The 18096-nt window shown below is 54.9% G+C and overlaps 1 protein-coding gene across 1 annotated transcript; it reads right to left on the bottom strand.

Annotated features, from left to right (window-relative positions):
- Window positions 1–4304: 4304 nt before the first annotated feature.
- Window positions 4305–17735, bottom strand: YBX2 (Y-box binding protein 2). The gene is made up of 10 exons (XM_054005582.1): window positions 17426–17735; window positions 15938–16001; window positions 13782–13815; window positions 12493–12582; window positions 12083–12379; window positions 11798–11910; window positions 9418–9592; window positions 5664–5843; window positions 4909–4987; window positions 4305–4584 (listed from the first exon to the last, which is right to left on the bottom strand). Exons 1-9 carry the CDS (start codon window positions 17733–17735, stop codon window positions 4937–4939), a joined length of 1314 nt encoding a protein of 437 aa, XP_053861557.1. The 3' UTR covers window positions 4305–4584; window positions 4909–4936.
- Window positions 17736–18096: the final 361 nt, after the last annotated feature.

Below are 18096 nucleotides of genomic sequence, written 5' to 3'. Positions count from 1 at the left end.
GAAATCATAAAAGGACACCCAGCCTCCGCTTGAGAGTCACAGTGGTTGAGGTGATATCATTTATTGGATCAACATCAACTAGTGGAAGAGAGGAGCATTCAAACTAGGCCGAGGAAGGTAACCAGAGCCCCATAGTTAAACACAAGGCGGGGCAGGTTGTTAAACAGTCTACAAAGGAAAAGTCACATCACGATAACATAAATTAGTAAAAGTCCTAGGGTAGATGCACTTATAAGGCATGTGGGATTTTCAGAGGATTTGCTTATCTTGCTTGCTGGATCAGACAAAACCATAGCCGTAGAACAGCGGTTCCCAAACTTTAACAGCCCGTGAACCCCTTTCACTAAACTGAAATCTCGTGAACCCCCTCCTAAAAATGAATATTTTCAGGGATTTAAGTTTAAATTTCCTCAGTGTGATGGATGCCCCAACTGCCCGGCCCCGCTCTCCCTGGGGTTCAGGGTGTCTGCCCTGCAAACCGGGTCCCACCTGCTGTCTCCAATGCCCGGGGTCCTCTGTCCACCCTTAGTGAAATTTTTCTGGCAAACCCCCTGTAATGTTCTGCGAACCCCAGTTTGGAAACCACTGCTGTAGAAGTAAGTTTAGAGCAGCAAAATTGCATTTATACTACAGTGGTGGTGTTCATTTGTTCTGGTAGAAACAAGCTCTAACTTGACTTAAAATTGAGCACGCTAAACCACCAGCGAAAGTCGAAGGCAACGGTTGCTCTCGGCCGGAGATTTTCGTCTCGCTCCCTTCTGACCAGGGTAGGTCCAGGCTAGATAATTTTCTGCCTTCATTGCGTATGTCACAGCAAAGACCATCTGCCTTTGCTTTCTCTTCAGAGACTGCTAACAGAGCGCGGGCTGTAGTTCTAAAGGTGCCACCCGGCTCTTTCAAAACACGCCCACTTCATTCTTCACCATTGCTGAGAAAAGCGTATTAAAAACACCAACCCAAACAGGGGCTCTGAGTAAGAACTCTCTCACGTCAGGGGCACAACTTAAATCATCGCTTCCGCTCAGAAAAAGCACCCTCCTGCCTTGTTTAATCCACCTTGTTACACTGAGCAGGGGGTCTTTGATCCTGAGTTTCCCCACCGTGGACTCTACCCTTGGGTGTTCCTCCTGTCACAGCGTCCCCGGGCGATGCTCTGGGACTGCTCCCCCCGAAGCCAGTCAGGACTCTGGTGAAGTCTCCTCTCTGTGAGCAGACTGTCTCCAGGGCAAGAAGCTCCCACGGCTTCCACCTTCCTGGGTCTGACCTCGGAGCAGCCACCATCCTCTGCCCCTGCGTGAGCTTCCTGCAGCGAGTCCACCAGGCGGGGTCCTGGGGGAGCCAGAGGGCCCTGTACCCCACTTCCACTATCAGACGTAACTCTCAGCCAGCAAAACAGAAGGTTTATTAGAGGACAGGAGCATGGTCTAAAACAGCTTGTAGGTACAAAGACCAGGACCCCTCAGTAGGGTCCATTGGGGGGGGGGCAGCAGTGAGCCATGTCTGCACCCGCTGCACACCCCCAGCCAGCCCCAAATGGCTTCACCCTCCAGCCCCTCCTCTCTGGGCTTTGTTCCTTTCCTGGGCCAGGAGGTCACCTGACCTCTTTGTTCTCCAGCACCTTTAGCCATCTCCTTGGGGGGCAGGTGGGGGAGGAGAGAGAGAAGGGCCCCGGCCATTAGTTGCCAGGAGACAGAGTGCCAGCCATTTATGCACACTGGCCCTTTGCTCTGCAACAATCTCACCCCCTAGAGACTTAAGAACTGCATATGGGAAACTGAGGCACCCACACAGCATTCAGAGGAAACATTAAGAACAGTCCCACTTTGTCTCACCTCCGCAGGACAGAGTTTTGAAAGGTTGGGTGTGTGTGGGTGGGTGGGGGGGGAATTTGCACGTACTTCCTAAGAACTCCACTTCAGATATATCCGTTTCCTGCTAAAGCAGTTCTATGCAATCTACGACAATGGAACGCAGAGGTATTAACCCTCATTCAATCAGATGAAACTTAGTTCAGTTGGGATATTATCTGTCTATCTGTCCCCACCTCAGCTATGCTGCTAACTACACCGCTTTCTCCTTGTCCTGCCCTCAGTTGCCAAGGAGAACACTCGCTCACCACCTTTTGTTTAAGGTGGCACGTCACCAACTTCATTAAAACTTGTTAAACCCACAGCTGATTTTAACAGAGGCTGGGTTTCCAGTCAGCGTGACCGCTGGCCAGAAGTGTTGAAGTCATGAGGAGCAGGACATTGAAGGACCATGCCCGAATGCCTATTTTTAGCAGTCCAGCTAACACCGTATACTCACATGCACTTTGGCATTTTTCCACCAGTAATAGGACCTGCGTCACTCTGGGGAAGCGGTTGCCAGCTAGCGCCAGGACAAGGGAGAGTGGATACGCACAAAGATGGGCTGAAAGTCAGTGTGACTAGTAAAACTTGGTTTAGACCAGGCTGCGAACCGGTCTCTGGTTTCATTTTTATTCTGAGGGCACCGACTCCTCCCACCCACCTCAGAAGGAATGCAGCCACTGTAGGGGGTTGCACTCGCCTAACACGACCAGTTTAGCGTGGCTGGTAAAGCTCGCAGGCGATAAGATCAGAACTGCAGGACGGAAGGGAGTCTGGCTGAAATTTGCACGCTGCTCACTGTGTCTGAGAGTATTAAGACAAAGCTGGGGAGGAATCGCACCAAATATTTGACAAGACTGTTCATGAAGCAGGGCTGGGCGACATTTCCTCTAGACGAAAACGAAAGACAAGTCTGCCCCTTGTCAACATGTTTTGAAAGGATCAAATCAAGGCTCTAAGGCATTCCAAACCAGCATCTTCTCAACAGCATTGTCACCCCCCAAGCCTTTCACCCACCAGAAATGGTCACTAATGAACGTTCAGTCAACAAAGAACGAGTCCATCTCTCCAGTCCAGCCACTTCCAGCAGAAACTGCTCTGCAGTCATTTGAGGGACCAGAAAGCAGCAATGCAGGGCACGGCCTTGCACCTGCTGCCCTGTACCTATGCTGGCATTTGAGATACTCAATTTTATGAACACCACAATCACTGGTTTGTTTGGAAAATAGGGCGATCTACTGTATTTTGAAATTGGGAGGAGGAAGTAAAAAGGTTTATTGACCCAAGACTGAAAATTTGAGATTCCTCTCCCCCCCCCCGCCCCCACACACATTTGATTGAGGGTAGTAAAAGTTTTTGAAGTTAGAGGGATGCGAACACTCTTCTCCTCTCCCCCCCCCCCCCCATCAGCTTTATTTAAGTCTCAGCTGTATTTCAGCGAGAAATCAACTTTACCAGCCACTGGGCCGCACAAGAGTGAGATTCAACTCTAGCTCGTGGGTTGGAGAATGAGAATTTCTCTCGGCTCGTGTACCACACTAGAGGAAGCCTGCCTGGACCCCACCCAAGTGGTGTCTCTTGCTGAATCTCGCTCACCCAAACAAGGACTGAGCTGTCTTTTCCAAGCAAGACTTGTCTAGCCATGAAAAACTTCTCCATGCTACTAAAAACCACGCTGTCTGTGACCGCCCTGCATCACCAGAGACAGCAGCTGGTTTAAATGGGCCAAGTGGGCGGTCTTGAGTCTGAGACCACCTCATGTTTAGGTTGCCAGTTCAAACCCAGTCTGGCCTGGGAACTATTACGAGTCTGGTGACCCCTGTAAGAAGAGTTTGTATTAGGACTGTCTACTGTGGTTAAGATTAAGTGGTACCCCCTCCGTCCATTAGGGGTACACAGCATGCTGGCCAGGCAGTGGGGGACCTCTTACCATCCCCCAGAGAATACAGGGTTCCTTTAGATGCTCAAACACATGCTGCTCTCCACAGGTTTGTGGGGCGTCAGAGCACCTTACAGAGGGAGAGTTAGCTCTCGACAGCCCCAGGAAGGGTTTTTACAGATGGGGAAACCGAGGCACAGATACATGGAGGCCAATATTTGGAGAAAGGCATCCACCATCACAGGCCAAACTGAAGACATGTGACATGAGCACCCACAACTGCTCAACAGGCATTCTGGGGTGGTGGAAGGCTTACAGCACTTCCAATTGGAGAGGAATGTTATTGCCACATGGAACTTGTGCAAGAGACAGCCACCCCCCTCCTCCTGCCCCCGCTCTAACCCACTAGCCCCCACCCCTCAGTCCAGAGAGACTCCTCCCACAGCCAGGGATAGAACCCAGGAGTCCCACCTCAATCCACAGACTACAGTGTCTTTGCCAACCCCCTCAGCATGGCAGGAAAGATCCGGTGACACCAGGAGTCCGTGCAAATTCCTTTACTGACACCCAAACTGCACACGTTTGCAAAAAGTGCTCTTCAAAAAAAATGGGGGGGAGGGAGGGAATTAACTTAAGTTTCAACAGCGAGTTTCCCTTTGAACTGAGGAAGCTGTGGGAGGTGGGGAGACTAGCCCCTCAAAAAGGTTTTTTTTTTTTTAAACTTAAAGATTGTGTTCAGTCCCCCCTCAGGGTTCACATTCTTGGCTTCGATCAGCAGCGAGGATTGGGGGGACTGGGTGGCGTTTGGGGTCTCTGTGCAGTACGAGGTAACTTGGATACGGGCAAGATGGACACCTAGAGGAGAGAGGAAAGGTGGTCAGACTGAAACCGAAGCCCCTGGGGGTGAGGGGGCAGAGAAGACCCCAGCACTCAGCAGGAGACTGAGCCATACTTAATCAAGGTATGTTTCATGGGGTGAGGCCAGATCGGCTAGGCCAGGGGCCAACCCAAGTCTGTATCTTATCAGATCTACAGGCCAGCTAAGCTACCAGCCCTTGTCACTTGGTGGCCAGCTGGATTATTAGCTAGCAGAAGAGATCTGCTCACCCAGTCATGCCAGTCTTTCCATATCAAGCCATTGGCACCCGACGCCTTCCCCTCCCCTCGCAGAGTCCTTACCAGCTGGCAGCTCTGCATCCCCTCACTATTATGCCAGCAGGGCTGGAGCAGGGTCCCCCCCGGGCTCGGGCGTCGAAGTCTGCAGAGAGAAACCCCAGGTTAGTGACTACCCCGACAGGCCTTCCTGCTTCCGGGGGTGGCCAATGGGTGGCCGCTAGTGTCGGGGCAAGAAAAAACCCAGGGCTGTGGGCAAGGGGCTGATTTTGGAGCACGCTGGAGGCTGGATGGCCCACCGTGATGCCATGCTTGATGGTCCAGAGCCCTCTCATGGCAATGTGAGCTTAATGCAGGAGGTTCAAGGAGAAGCTGCCATCTGCTGCGGGCCAGCAGCAGGGGTACCACCACCAAGCCATGATCTCCTGTAGGAGAGAGTGGTCATGCCACCTGCACCCTGTCTAACCCTGCAGACACTGGCTAATGACTCATGGGTTTGCCATTCCCTAGGGGCACCGTGCCAGGACAGCTGGCAGATCAGGTTTCACCCAGTGCCAGTCCTGACTAGTTCTCTCCTCTCATTCTTCTACCTCCAACCACGCCCTACAGCCAGGGGGCATGGCGCCCGGTGTACAGACATGCCAGGTGGATCCAGGAAGCACTAACTGCCGGGAGCTGCTCCCAGAGAGCTAGGTGCCATTAGAATGCCCCACAAGAATTAACTTGTTTTTGTACAGCTGCTGCCTGGCAGCACTAGATTTTTGCCATGCTGTGGCACCAGGTTATACCACCCAGTCCCCTGCCCAGAGCTGGGCACTTACATCCACAAGCTGTCGCTGGATCTCAGGCAGTGGCTGGGAGGGACCCTCCGGAGCGGGGGCAGCAGGTTTGCTGGCTTCCAGCGCTGGTTCCTGAGTGGTGGCCGGGGTGCTGGCAGCAGGGGTGTCCCCCGCAGCGGCAGAGCTCAGAGCAGGCTGGTCTTTGGAGGCGGTAACGGTCGGCTAGGGTGGGAGAGATCATACGGCATTTCAGTCACGAGTGTTTCTCATCTGGACAGCACCTTGCTGCCCGTAGGCCTCATTGAGCCAGCCAAGACCAGCTGCTCATGTACCACGTGAAACGGACCCATCTGCTCAGGGAGGCAGAATGTAATTGCTCTGATTGGACTATGGGGCTAGTGCCCCCTGCTGTTCTGCAGGGTGTAATGATCCATCAGTGCTCTCAGCTTACAGTGGGAGACTTAAGCTAGACTACTCAAGAGAGTTAGGTCAACGCAAGGAGGCTCACGTTTATCTGATTGTGGAAGCGTCTACACTTCAATATTCCTCCCGCTGACAGCCGCCGACTTAACTCCACCTCCACGAGCATGCTTATCACAGAATATCAGGGTTGGAAGGGACCTCAGGAGGTCATCTAGTCCAACCCCCTGCTCAAAGCAGGACCAATCCCCAACTAAATCATCCCAGCCAGGGCTTTGTCAAGCCTGACCTTAAAAATCTCTAAGGAAGGAGATTCCAGCACCTCCCTAGGGAACCCATTCCAGTGCTTCACCACCCTCCTAGTGAAATAGTGTTTCCTAATATCCAACCTAGACCTCCCCAACTGCAACTTGAGACCATTGCTCCTTGTTCGGTCATCTGCCACCACTGAGAACAGCCTAGATCCATCCTCTTTGGAACCCTCCTTCAGGTAGTTGAAAGCAGCTATCAAATCCCCCCCTCACTCTTCTCTTCTGCAGACTAAACAATCCCAGTTCCCTCAGCCTCTCCTCATAAGTCATGTGCCCCAGCCCCCTGATCATTTTCATTGCCCTCTGCTGGACTCTCTCCAATTTGTCCATATCCCTTTGCTAGTGGGGGAACCAAAACTGGATGCAATACTCCAGGTGTGGCCTCACCAGTGCTGAATAGAGGGGAATAATCACTTCCCTCGATCTGCTGGCAACGCTCCTACTAATACAGCCTGATATGCCATTGGCCTTCTTGGCAACAAGGGCACACTGCTGACTCATATCCAGCTTCTCATCCACTGTAACCCCTAGATCCTTTTCTGCAGAACTGCCGCTTAGCCAGTCGGTCCCCAGTCTGTAGCAGTGCATGGGATTCTTCCGTCCTAAGTGCAGGACTCTGCACTTGTCCTTGTTGAACCTTAGATTTCTTTTGGCCCAATCCTCCAATTTGTCTAGGTCCCTCTGGACCCTCTCCCTACTTATGTCGACTGTTACTGGCTTTCAGAAGCCGTCCTGCAACGCCCTGCATTGACAGGACAAATGGATACAAGCTCTCCTGAGGAGACCATACCACACCAACACGAGGAGCAAAGCTTAGATCTTCACGAGCGATGAATTACTGCAGAGGCTCTAAGCGGACGTAAGTTAGGTTGACTTTAATTTTGTCACAGAGCTCAAAGAGGTCAAGACATGACTTGATTAGTGTGTGGGGAGGAAGTGCTAGATACTAAGGTGGCTGGACATGAAAGCCAGACAAATTGCTGTGGAAAATAAAGCACCCAGTGTGGGGGGAAGTACTGCTTGAATCCAACTTCCAAAGGGAAACGGGACATTCTCGGTCTCTCAACGGCTTCAGATCCTGACTGGCCGGCCTTTCTGGGAAGATGCTTTAGTTCCTGGGCTCAGGACAGGATGAAGTTTAATGACTCGTGAGCAACATACCAAGTCAGATAGACGATCCCTTCCGGCCTTAAAAATCTAAGTCAGGTGAACGCGGGCGCTTCCGAGCGCCCTTTGCTAGGGCGTTGGTTCAGTGTTGACTCGGGGTAGGGCACCACCTACTGAGTCACCCACACAGGAGCACAGGCCCAACCCTGTGTTAACTTCCTTGATCTGATAAGGTCACAGCCCAACAGCTGTGGGGCTGTACCTACTGGAAAGTGTCTGGGGGCCTGTTCCCTTCAGTTGCATTGCAACATTGGCCTGCCAGGGCTGTAAAGCCGATTGAGTGGCTTCCTGCACAAGAAGGGGCGTGGACGATTCTCCATCCCTGGAGTCTTTAAACCAACACTGGCCTCAGATACGCTCTGCTCAAGCTGAAGTTATGGGGCTTGCCACAGAAGTTGCTGGGGCATTCTGCAGACGCAGGAGGTCACAATTTTCCCTCTTTCCAACCCTCTCCCCCATCCCTCCCCAAACCAGAGTCCCTAATACTGGGGCAGGCAAACTTTTTGGCCTGAGGACCGCATCGGGTTTCCGAAATTGTATGGAGGGCCGGTTAGGGAAGGCTGTGCCTCCCCAAACAGCCAGGCGTGGCCCGGCCCCCGCCCCCATCCGACTCCCCCTGCTTTTCACCCCAATAGCCCCCCCGGGGACCCCTGCCCCATCCAACCACCCCTTCTCCCTGTCCCCTGATCATCCTGGAACCCCTGTCCCTGACTGCCCTCCACTGCCCCATCCAACCCCAGCCTCCTTCCTGACTGCCCCCCTGGAACCCCTACCCCCATTCAATCCCCCTGTTCCCCACCCTCTGACCGCCTCGACCCCTAGCCACAACCCTGCCCCCTGACCACCACCACCCCGAACACCCCCTCCCTGCCCCCTTACTGCGCTGCCTGGAGCGCCGATGGCTGGCAGCACTACAGCCATGCCGCCCAGAATGGCAGGACAGGCAGCTGCGCCACGGCACTGCCCAGAGCATTGGGTCAGGCCCCAGGAGCTCGCCGCCTGCAGAGCAAGCGGAGGCTGTGGGCGAGGGGCCATGGGCTAGCCTCCCAGGTAGGAGCTCAGGGGCCAGGCAGGAGGGTCCCACAGGCTGGAGGTGACCTGCAGGCCATAGTTTGCCTACCTCTGCCCTAGTACCCAGTACAGCCAAAAACCCTGAGCCATGTGACTGTGGGAGGGGCCCGTTTAATGCCAATCTTACCAGCTACGCTAAGATACCCATGTTTAAGACTGCCGTTTAGTGCCAAGACACCGACGAGCCGGGATCTAAGTCTTTGCAATTTTAACACTGAGGGTTCAAACTTCACTAGGTCCTTCATCTCTCTCATGTACTTCTTTGCCACCAGCTGCCCCCCTCCCCTCTCCCCCCCTCCCCCCGATATCCATAACGTTTAAATGCTTCACTATTTTAAGGTGGGAGGGGAACCACCACCCGTATGAGGTCAGGCCAGTGCTACAATCTTCATGTTAGACAGGGGAAACTGAGGCACAGATGCTAAGTGACATGCTCACGGTCACACAAAGTTGAGCACAGCAGGATTTGAACTTCAGTCTTCCAAGACTCAGGATGGGGTCCTAATCATCGAGAAATCTCAAGCAGCTTATCCCCATTAAGCTTAGGGTTATAGGCCCCCCCAGATGGAGAACTTATTACAGGCCCTCTCTCACCTGCTGCGATTGGGGGGATAGATTCTGGACCCCCCGGTTTACTGCCTCCTCTGATGCCTATCCCAAAATGCACTGCAGGGCCATCCAACCCACTACGTGCCCATATGGCATGTGTGTGTACGTACACACACCCCCAGTTGCCCTGAGCTCCCCTCTCCGAGAAAGGAGTCAAGTGGCCATGATTTTAGGTACCGAGTACCTGCCACCAAGGAATTGCCCACCCCAGCTCTCACCTCTGCCACCGCCGGCCGGGTGCCAGCTGTTTGCTGCCGTCTGCGCTGGAAGTAGGGCCGGTTACGCTGGCGCTGGGGTTCGGGACGGATGCCGTCTGCTGGGGCTGGCACCACTTTGGTCTCACCGTCGCCTCCTTCAGTGGTGGGTTGTTGTGGCGGGCGGGGGCGGAAGGGTCTGGATCGGGTGTGGGGTGGGGATGGAAGAAGGTTATGAGCAGGCCTCTGCAGGGCCAGGAAGTCTAACCTGCTTTGGCCGGACTCCCAGAGAACCTTTTACTAGCACCACTACTCTGTGCCGAGCACCTTAATGTGTGACCGGCCACCTAAGCCCTCTGAGTTAGCCAGACTTCCCATTGTATCCACAGAGCAGCAGCTTGCCCGGAGCTGGGAATGGGACCCAGGTGTCCTGGCTGAAAACTGCTGATGGAAAATTGGGTTTTGATTAAATGAAGGTTTGACAGAAAAAATTGATAATCGTTTCCCTGGAAACTGACTGCTTAGAAGCACAAGAGTTTCCAGTTCCACAAGATTTCAATTCTGAAGTGTCACAGCTGCACCACGTGGGAAACTGTAGCTTGGCTGCCTCATGTTGTCCATTCCCCTCTATGGTCTGACTCCTTGGTTGAACTCCATCTCCCATAATGCATTGCCTTATCAAAAAGCAAGACCATGGTGCATCATGGGAACTGTAGTTTGGGGGGGGTGTCATGCTCCTGTTCAGACTACAATTCCCATGATGTGCCATGGTCTTGCTTCTTGGTGAGGCAATGCATCATGGGAAAAGAGATGGTCCAGGCATCTTGATTACAACTCCATCTTCCATGATGCACTGTCTTGCCTCACCAAGAAGCAAGACCATGATGCATCATGGGAGTTGTAGTTTGGGTGCCTTGTGCTCCCAATTCCCTATGGTCTGGGCTCCCTGGCTAAAGTCCATCTCCCACGATCCATTGCCTTGCCTCAGAGACGTGAGCAAGGTGCATCATGGGAGTTGTAGTCTGACCAGGAGAACAGGTGCACAAGGCACCAAAACTACAGTTCCCATGATGCACCATAGCAGCATTTCAGAATTAAAACATTTGGGTTTCTCCCTCCCCTGAAGATACAAAATGTTCAGTTGAGTCATTTTCTGACCAGTTGTCCTGATTCGAGCAAGTCTGTCACTGGGAATTCATTCACTTCCCACACTACTCATCCAGACCCAAGGTTTCAGCCACCCACACTATCCGGGGGGGCGCATAACTAGCAGGGTGTCTCAGACCTCATCGACAACTTGTGCCACTAACTATAATAAAGTAGTACAACCCTCCTAGTCTGGACAGTTATAGTGATATAAAGGTACTTCCCTCTAGACAAGTATAGTCACCTTTAGAGCAAAGTCACCCCCCCCCCCAATCAAAAGTAATATCCTAGTAGAAACCCCACACAGGTAGCATGTGGTGCTAAGTGAAGCCAGAGGCCTAGCGGTATTGGAAAACCCCTATTCCCTAGAAGGCACCCAGAAGGGTACATGCAGCTCTAGCATTAAGATTCCACACCAGTTACACTGGTATTGAGACCTCCATGGCTAGGCCAATGACTGGCCTCGCGATTAGTGGGGGGACAGCGTTCCAATAGACTAGAGGTATCTTTTCCAGTGCAGCTTTGGGTATTGCTCCCCAAAAAGGGGGAGATATCTGGCTCACCTTCCATCATGAAGAGCCAAATTTAACCCACAGCTTCCAAGAGACGGTTGTTTTAGTGCATCAGGGCGAGCCTCAGTTCCCAGTGGTCAAACAGCAGCTACATGATCGCGCTTTCAGATTGCTGGTCCCAAATCGCTGCTTGGGACGCTTGCAGATACCCATCTGCTAATCCCAGTCTAGCCCTGGGAGGCTAGACCATTTCCCATTACCATTTTCCACCCCATCCATGGTTATTCTAAGCTGCTTTTCTCCCGAGCCAGCCTCAGGGCAGGCCTCGCTGCTTTCAGTTGTGTGAAGGCAGGAATCAAGCTTTGATGAACTCTTCTAGCAAGATCACCTGCTAGGACAGCGTGGAAGGGGATGGTAACTGGGCGTTCTACTCTTGTGTTTATGGTGGTCCCACAAAAAAAAAAAAGGGCTTCTGTTTCCCCACTGAAGCAGAGATTCAGGGTGAGATTTTGATCCTTAACCCACAATGGAAACGGGGTTTTTGAGTCCCACCTTTGACCATCCCCACCCTTAATTTAGGAGGCAGATGGATCGCACAGGCCTGTTTTAGAGCCAGATGGGAGACTGGCCCAGTTGAGATCTCAAAGTAAAATCGGATCACTGGCAGCTGCCGCCACAGTGGAGAAGGGACCAATGGCACAGCAAGCCAGCCACTAGCCAGAGGAAGCTGGCCTCTGCACACTTACCTGCGGTATCTGGGCCGGAAGCGAGGGGCCGGAGCTCTCTCCCCTGCCTGGACTGGCGGTTGCTGGTCTCCCTCTGGCTGGGTGGCATCTTTAGGTTCCGTGCCTTCCGTGCCCTATGGCAAACATAACTCTGATCATATGATCTTGTGACGGATCTGCCACTAAGAAGGTAGATGAACCTGTGCATGAACTCTGCCGTCTTACAGGCCCAAATACTACCCCACAGGACCTGGGATCAGCTAGCAGAGAGCAGGCTACTTCCCCCTTGCCATGCCCGGGCCTCACCTGCACCGGCTGGGCTTGCTGCTGGATCGGAGGCCGGGGCCCACGCACAAATCTCCGGCGGAAGAAGAACGGCAGAGGGCGCCTCCTGCGGGGCTGTTGCTGCTGCATGGCGTCGTCGGCTCTCTCCCCCTCGCTGACCGGCTCGGCGGCCCCTTCCACTCTGGTGGCGTCCTGCGGTGGCAGCTGGGCCTGCCGGGGCCTGGGGATGAATCGGCGGAAGCGCCGGCGGTTGGGGGCATAGCGGCTGCCTTTCACCGGCACGCCGCCCGGGCCGGTGACGTTGGCCGCCTCGGCGCCCTGCAGCAGACATGAGACAAGCCCTGAGCAGGGGAAACAGACCCCCCCGCCTTACCCCCACCCCGATCTTTGCCAGCTCCTCTGCACGCATCGGCCTGGCCTCCCCGCCTCACCTTCTCTCCTTCCACAACATCAAACTCCACCGTCTCCCCATCGCCGACACTGCGCAGGAACTTCCGAGGGTTGTTCCTCTTGATGGCTGTCTGGAGGCAGCAGCAGAGAAGAGACTGGGGGCCGGGTCAGCTTGCCCCAGGAGATGGGCAAATTTGAAGCTACATCCCATGGTCCCTGAGTCTGATGAGAAACAACTGCTCCTCCCACCCAGCTCATCATGTGGAGAGCGACCCAATCCAGGAACAAGGGGCCATCTCCATGCTCCCAGTTAGGGCCAAGCCACTGCTTGCCCCATGGTGCTAGAACAGGGGCGGGCAAACTTTTTGGCCTGAGGGCCGCATCGGGTTTCGGAAATTGTATGGAGGGCTGGTTAGGGGAGGGGGTCGTGGCCCCGCCCCCACCCCGGGACTCCTGCCCCAACCAAACCCCTGCTCCCTGTTCCCTGACTGCCCCCTGCCACGCCATCCAATCCCCCTCCTCCCTGACTGCCCTCCGGGACACCTGCCTTCATTCGACCCCCATTCCCCCACCATCACCACCACCCCAACTCCTATCCACACTCCTGCCCACCACCCCAAACTCCCCTGCCCCCTTACCACGCTGCCTGGAGCACTGGTGGCTGACGGCGCTACAGCCGCACCGCCTGGCTGGAGCTGGGCCACGCCGCCTCCGCACAGCTCAGAGAGCCGGGTCAGGCCAGGCTCTGCAGCTGCGTTGCCCCAAGGAGCTCACAGCCCCACCACCCAGAGCATTGTGCCGGCAGCAGAGCGAGCAAGCTGAGGCTGCGGGGGAGGGGGGACAGCAGGGAAGGGGCCGGGGGTGAGCCTCCCGGGCCAGGAGGTCAGGGGTCGGGCAGGACAGTCCCGCAGGCCGGATGTGGCCTGCGGGCCCTAGTTTGCCTACCCCTGTGCTAGAAACAAGCTCAAGTCCTGCCAAAACTGAATGCCCACCTGGAAACAGGGCACTACCCCAGTTCCGCCCCCTCGCCCCGAACTCCCTCAACCCTGGCAGAGCAGAATTGCAGCTGCTGGGCACCAGCTATCTCAGAGACCCACAAGCCGCTCAGGGCTAGAATTCGAGTGATCACAGAGAGGTGGAGCCCCATTATACCCATGTGCGCCCGGCAAATGCTGCTTCTCAAAGAGCAGGCCCAGGAACAGAAGGAGAGCCCGGGAGACAGTTGTGCTCAGCCGAGGGCATGGGGAAGGCCCGGAGGGTGTCTGGCATGCCAGGTGCCAACCAGTTCCTGAAACCGAGAATCACGTCCTGAAACTGACCAAGGTCTTACCTGGTGCACAAAAACATCCTCCTTGGTGTCATTCCTGCAGGGATGGAGAGAGTTTGAGTGATCATGGCTCCGTGCCTGGCACGGTGATGTGGCCCATACACACACCAGACCAGGCCCTGCATAATCCTGCCTCTCCCTCGGTTAGTGCCCACCATCCCTGTGCTTTCAGCTGCCAGGCTTCCCCCACCCCTCCGCCCTCCTCTCTTGCAGTCCCCATACCCCCTCCCAGTGCCTTGCTTGGGCACTTTAGAGCAGGGAACAGATTGGGTGTGAGTTTACATTGCTACGCAGCATTTGTCAAAGCCTCCTAGGTGCGCCTGGAGTTTTGCGCCTTTAGCAATAAGGCCAAGACAGCACCACGATGGTTGCATGGAAGGTCTCAATCTCTGCACCTAAGACATAGGTCGATCCACCGACATCGCTCAGGGCTGCGAAAAAGGTCGCGCCATGGGGCTGCACAGCTCTTGCAAGTTTGAGGCCACGGCCCTGGCGGACCGTGGCAGATCCCAGCAGCATCAGCATCTCATTGCCTGCAACACAATGCCCTCTTCTGGATGTTCGGGCGCGCTGAAGTACTCAATTATATCTTGGCTGAGTGCTTAAACCTCGCACCCCACTTATTATACAGAAACTGAAGCCCAAATCCTCTGCTGGGGTCATACGGATGCCAGCTGAGGATCTGTCCACAAAGGACATTTGCCAAGGTCAGAGAGGGGTCTAAGCCCAGTTGAGATACTGCAACTTGTGGCATGTTAACAGGATCTTTTTTGGTCAGGGATCAAATCAAGGACTTTTAAGCAATTAAAGAAACACCCATTCTTCAAGCAGAATATTAGCCAAGAGGTGAAACTGCCCTGCCCCCAGCATTTCCATGAGGTGCGAACACTGGTGGTCATTCTGCTTTGGAGAGAACGAGTGCACGGCTGATTTTTAACAACAAATCCCAAATAGCAAGGTGTTTAAAGAACCGGCCCCGCACCTAACCCGTAAGAGCATTGGGGATATCAAGGCTCATCTTTGCTGGATGCCTCTGTGGAGGACCGCATTGGGATCTCAGCTGTCAGAGAGCCCATCACCTTTGACTTTCCCTCCCAAGATAACTTGTTTACACAGAGGGCTAATCCTATTGCTTACATTTTCATAGACACCAAGGAAGCGACTGCAGTTTGATAAATTCTTTAGTCACTTCGGAAAAAAACCCACAGAAAAATCTGGATTTCTAGTGAAAGACGTTTTTAAAAGCCTTTTGGGACTTCATACAAATCCAGTTCAAACCAAGTCAAAGTGCCAACCATTTTAGAAGGCCGCACTAGCCATGAACATTTATTAACCCAGCAGTTCATAGAATCATCGACTTTAAGATCAGAAGGGACCAATATGATAGTCTAATCTAACCTCCTGCACAACACAGGCCACAGAATCTCACCCACCCACTCCTGCATCAAACCTATGTCTGAGCCATTGAAGTCCTCAAATCGTGGTTTAAAGACTTCAAGGTGCAGAGAATCCTCCAGCAAGTGACCCATGCCCCATGCTGCAAAGGAAGCAAAAAACCACCAGGGCTTCTGTCAACCTGCCCTGGAGGAAAATTCCTTCCCAACCCCATCTCTATCCACCCTCTGACAACTGTATTTTACTTGCCTGTCAAAAGAACTCCCCCTGGTCCAACAAAATTTTCAAAGGGGTGGGCTGTCTGGTCACTATTGGTCGAAACCAGGTCTATTTCAGTTTTAGTTTAGTCATTCAGGTACACACAGGTGAATTTAAAACAGCTGATCCCCAGTTCCAATTCAGTATTGTTCCTCAGGAGATGGTATTCACACATCAGAGGGGGACAAGAGTGTGGTGGGAAGAAACTTACTGGGCACCGCCTCTGCCCAGATTGCAGGCACAACTTGCAGGGCGGAGAAGAGGTAGGAACGTGTCACTGGAGCATGTCACAGGACCACCAAAGTAGGACTTACAGTTGAGAAGTTAAGCACCTCCTGAGATGTCTCCTAAGCTCTGTGGTTTGCTCGGTAAAAGACGGTTATCGCTGTCTCAGCTCTGCTTGAGAAAGTCTGATCCCCGCCCCACCAAGTCGTATCCCCGCATGTGAGCCCCCCAGCCTCAGCCCTGCCGAGTCCCAACAGTCTAAGCGGGGGTGGGGAGCTTACCTGTTAATAAATCCATAGCCGTTGCGAACATTGAACCACTTAACCGTGCCCAGCACCTGGGTGGCTGCAGGTGGTTTCCCAGGGAAGAAAGTGGAGAGGTTACAGGTCAGTCACCAGCCTCCCTCAGCCAGCAGCCCTTCCCCCTGGGCTGTTCATGGGGCAGGCAGGGAAGCACCTCTGGATAAGCCCTAAAAGTCTAGAGCACTCCAGCCCCAAGGCAGAGACCCCACACTCCTCACCGCGAGCCAGGGTCAGCCTTCCCAATACACACCCCACACCACCCTCCCCTTCACATCTCTTCCCGCCCCCATGGCCCACCAAATTCATAGGCGCCAATTACAAGGCCAGGCAGGACCACTGATCAGCCCATGATCTCCCATCCCCTTCACCCACTCAACCCACGTATCCCATCCCCGCCGATCCCACCACCCCTTTCCTAATGCTAGAAGCTAATCTTCCTCCCACAAACCATCCCCCCTTCCAGCTCCCCCCCACACAAGATATGTGCCCCCCCCATCCCTCTCACAGCCACAACCTCACGCACAGAACCATCCTTCCCTGGAGGTGCCCTCCATTTACACCCAACCCCTAGAATTCCCTCCCTCCCTCCCCACTCAGACACCCATCTCCAACACCTTCTGGTCCCAGCTTCCCTTTACATGCCCCCAGGTGCCCTCCCCCCCACCACTTCAGCCTCTCCCCTCTGCCCCCCACCCCTCATCAGTTTGGCTCTACCCACTATGGGGGTCCAGCCCACTCTTTAGATTCCCCTCAGCTCTTAGCCAGGCCACCTCCCATCCCCACCCCCTGCCCAGAATGAGTTTCCTCACAACCCCCTCTACTCACCTGAAGAACTGCTTAGCCCCACCCCTGCCCGCATTGAAGTCTGTTTGACCCACCCCCGCAATGTAGTTGGCTCCACCCCACCCCCTGCTGCTCCAGTTCAGTTTAACCCGTCCCTGAAGAGCCAATGATGCACACACCACCTACTCGCCCTCGGCCATACTTGGCCCTAGCTACTAGACCCCATCCTCCCCCTTAGAGGCACTTGGCCCCTCCTCCCCCAGGCTCCACCCCCCAGGCCACACCCACTGCCCACTTCTCCACCCCTTCCCTTGGACAATGCTTGGCCCCACTCCTGCCCAAGCCCCACCCTCTAAACCTAAACCCCACCCCTAGGACACCCTAGGCTCCTCCTACTATCCCAGACCCCCCCACCTCTCCCTGAGGACACACTTGGCCCCACCCAGTATCCCAGCCCCTAGAACATGCTTGACTCCGCCCCTCCCCTAGCCCCGCCCCTAGGGCGCACGTGGCCCCGCCCACTAACCCAGCCCCTCTCCCTGGGGACGCGCCTGGCCCCGCCCCTAGCGCAGCACGCGCTCGGCCCAAGGCCCCGCCCCTTCTCCTCACCTCCCGCCCCCGCCCCGAGGCCCCGCCCCCCCAACAGCCGGCGGGCGCTCGCCCCGCCCCGCCCCTGCTCCTCACCCAGGACGCGCTTGGCCGCCTGGCCGCGGGGGGCGGGCGCGGGGGCCGGGGCGGCCCCGCCCGGGCCGGGCTTGGCCGACTCCCCCGCGGGGCTCTCCCCGGCGCCGGCCCCGCTCTCCGCCTCGCTCAGCATCACCCGCCGCCGCTCCTCAGCCGCCGCCTCGCGCCGCCGGCCCCGCCCCGCCGCCGCCCAATCGGCAACCGCCCCGCGCGCGCGCGCCGGCCAATCGGCGGCCCGGCTTTTATCGCCCTCGCGCCGCTCCCTCGCGCCCCGCCCCGATTGGGCGTCGCCCACCCCTCGCGCTCCCATTGGCCCGCGGGGTCTTCCCCGGCCGTTGTGTGGCGGGCCACGCCCGCACGCCGCCCGCTGCCCCCACGTGCCCAGCTGCACGGGTCGGCATATATTTGCATACTGATGAGTCTATTTGCATATTATAGTCTCGCGAAACACCTGGTTGGGTGTTTTGCATCTAATTGCATCGAGGTCCTGTTCCTATAGGTGAATATATTTGCATTCAGTTTTGCCTCGTGCATATATTTGCATATTTTACACATGCTGTGTATGTCTGTGTAGCCTATTTGCATATTCAACATATATTTGCGTACTGTGCATACGGTTGTGTATGTTTGTGTAGTATATTTGCAGGTGTTTTTAAATTGTACATATGGGT

This window comes from Malaclemys terrapin, chromosome 15, assembly GCF_027887155.1.
Source record: "Malaclemys terrapin pileata isolate rMalTer1 chromosome 15, rMalTer1.hap1, whole genome shotgun sequence".
NCBI classification, from domain to species: Eukaryota; Metazoa; Chordata; order Testudines; family Emydidae; genus Malaclemys; species Malaclemys terrapin.
This window is presented reverse-complemented; position numbering and strand designations above follow the sequence as displayed.

What these genes read in the sequence shown, in the direction of transcription:
- YBX2 (XM_054005582.1), bottom strand. Translation starts at nt 17,735, where the DNA reads ATGGGAGCGCGAGGGGTGGGCGACGCCCAATCGGGGCGGGGCGCGAGG. An exon ending in TTCCGGCCCAGATACCGCAG is followed by an intron (nt 9,593 to 11,797) that starts GTAAGTGTGCAG and finishes CACCCGATCCAG; the next exon opens with ACCCTTCCGCCCCCGCCCGC. An exon ending in TCCAGCGACAGCTTGTGGAT is followed by an intron (nt 4,988 to 5,663) that starts GTAAGTGCCCAG and finishes TTCTCTCTGCAG; the next exon opens with ACTTCGACGCCCGAGCCCGG.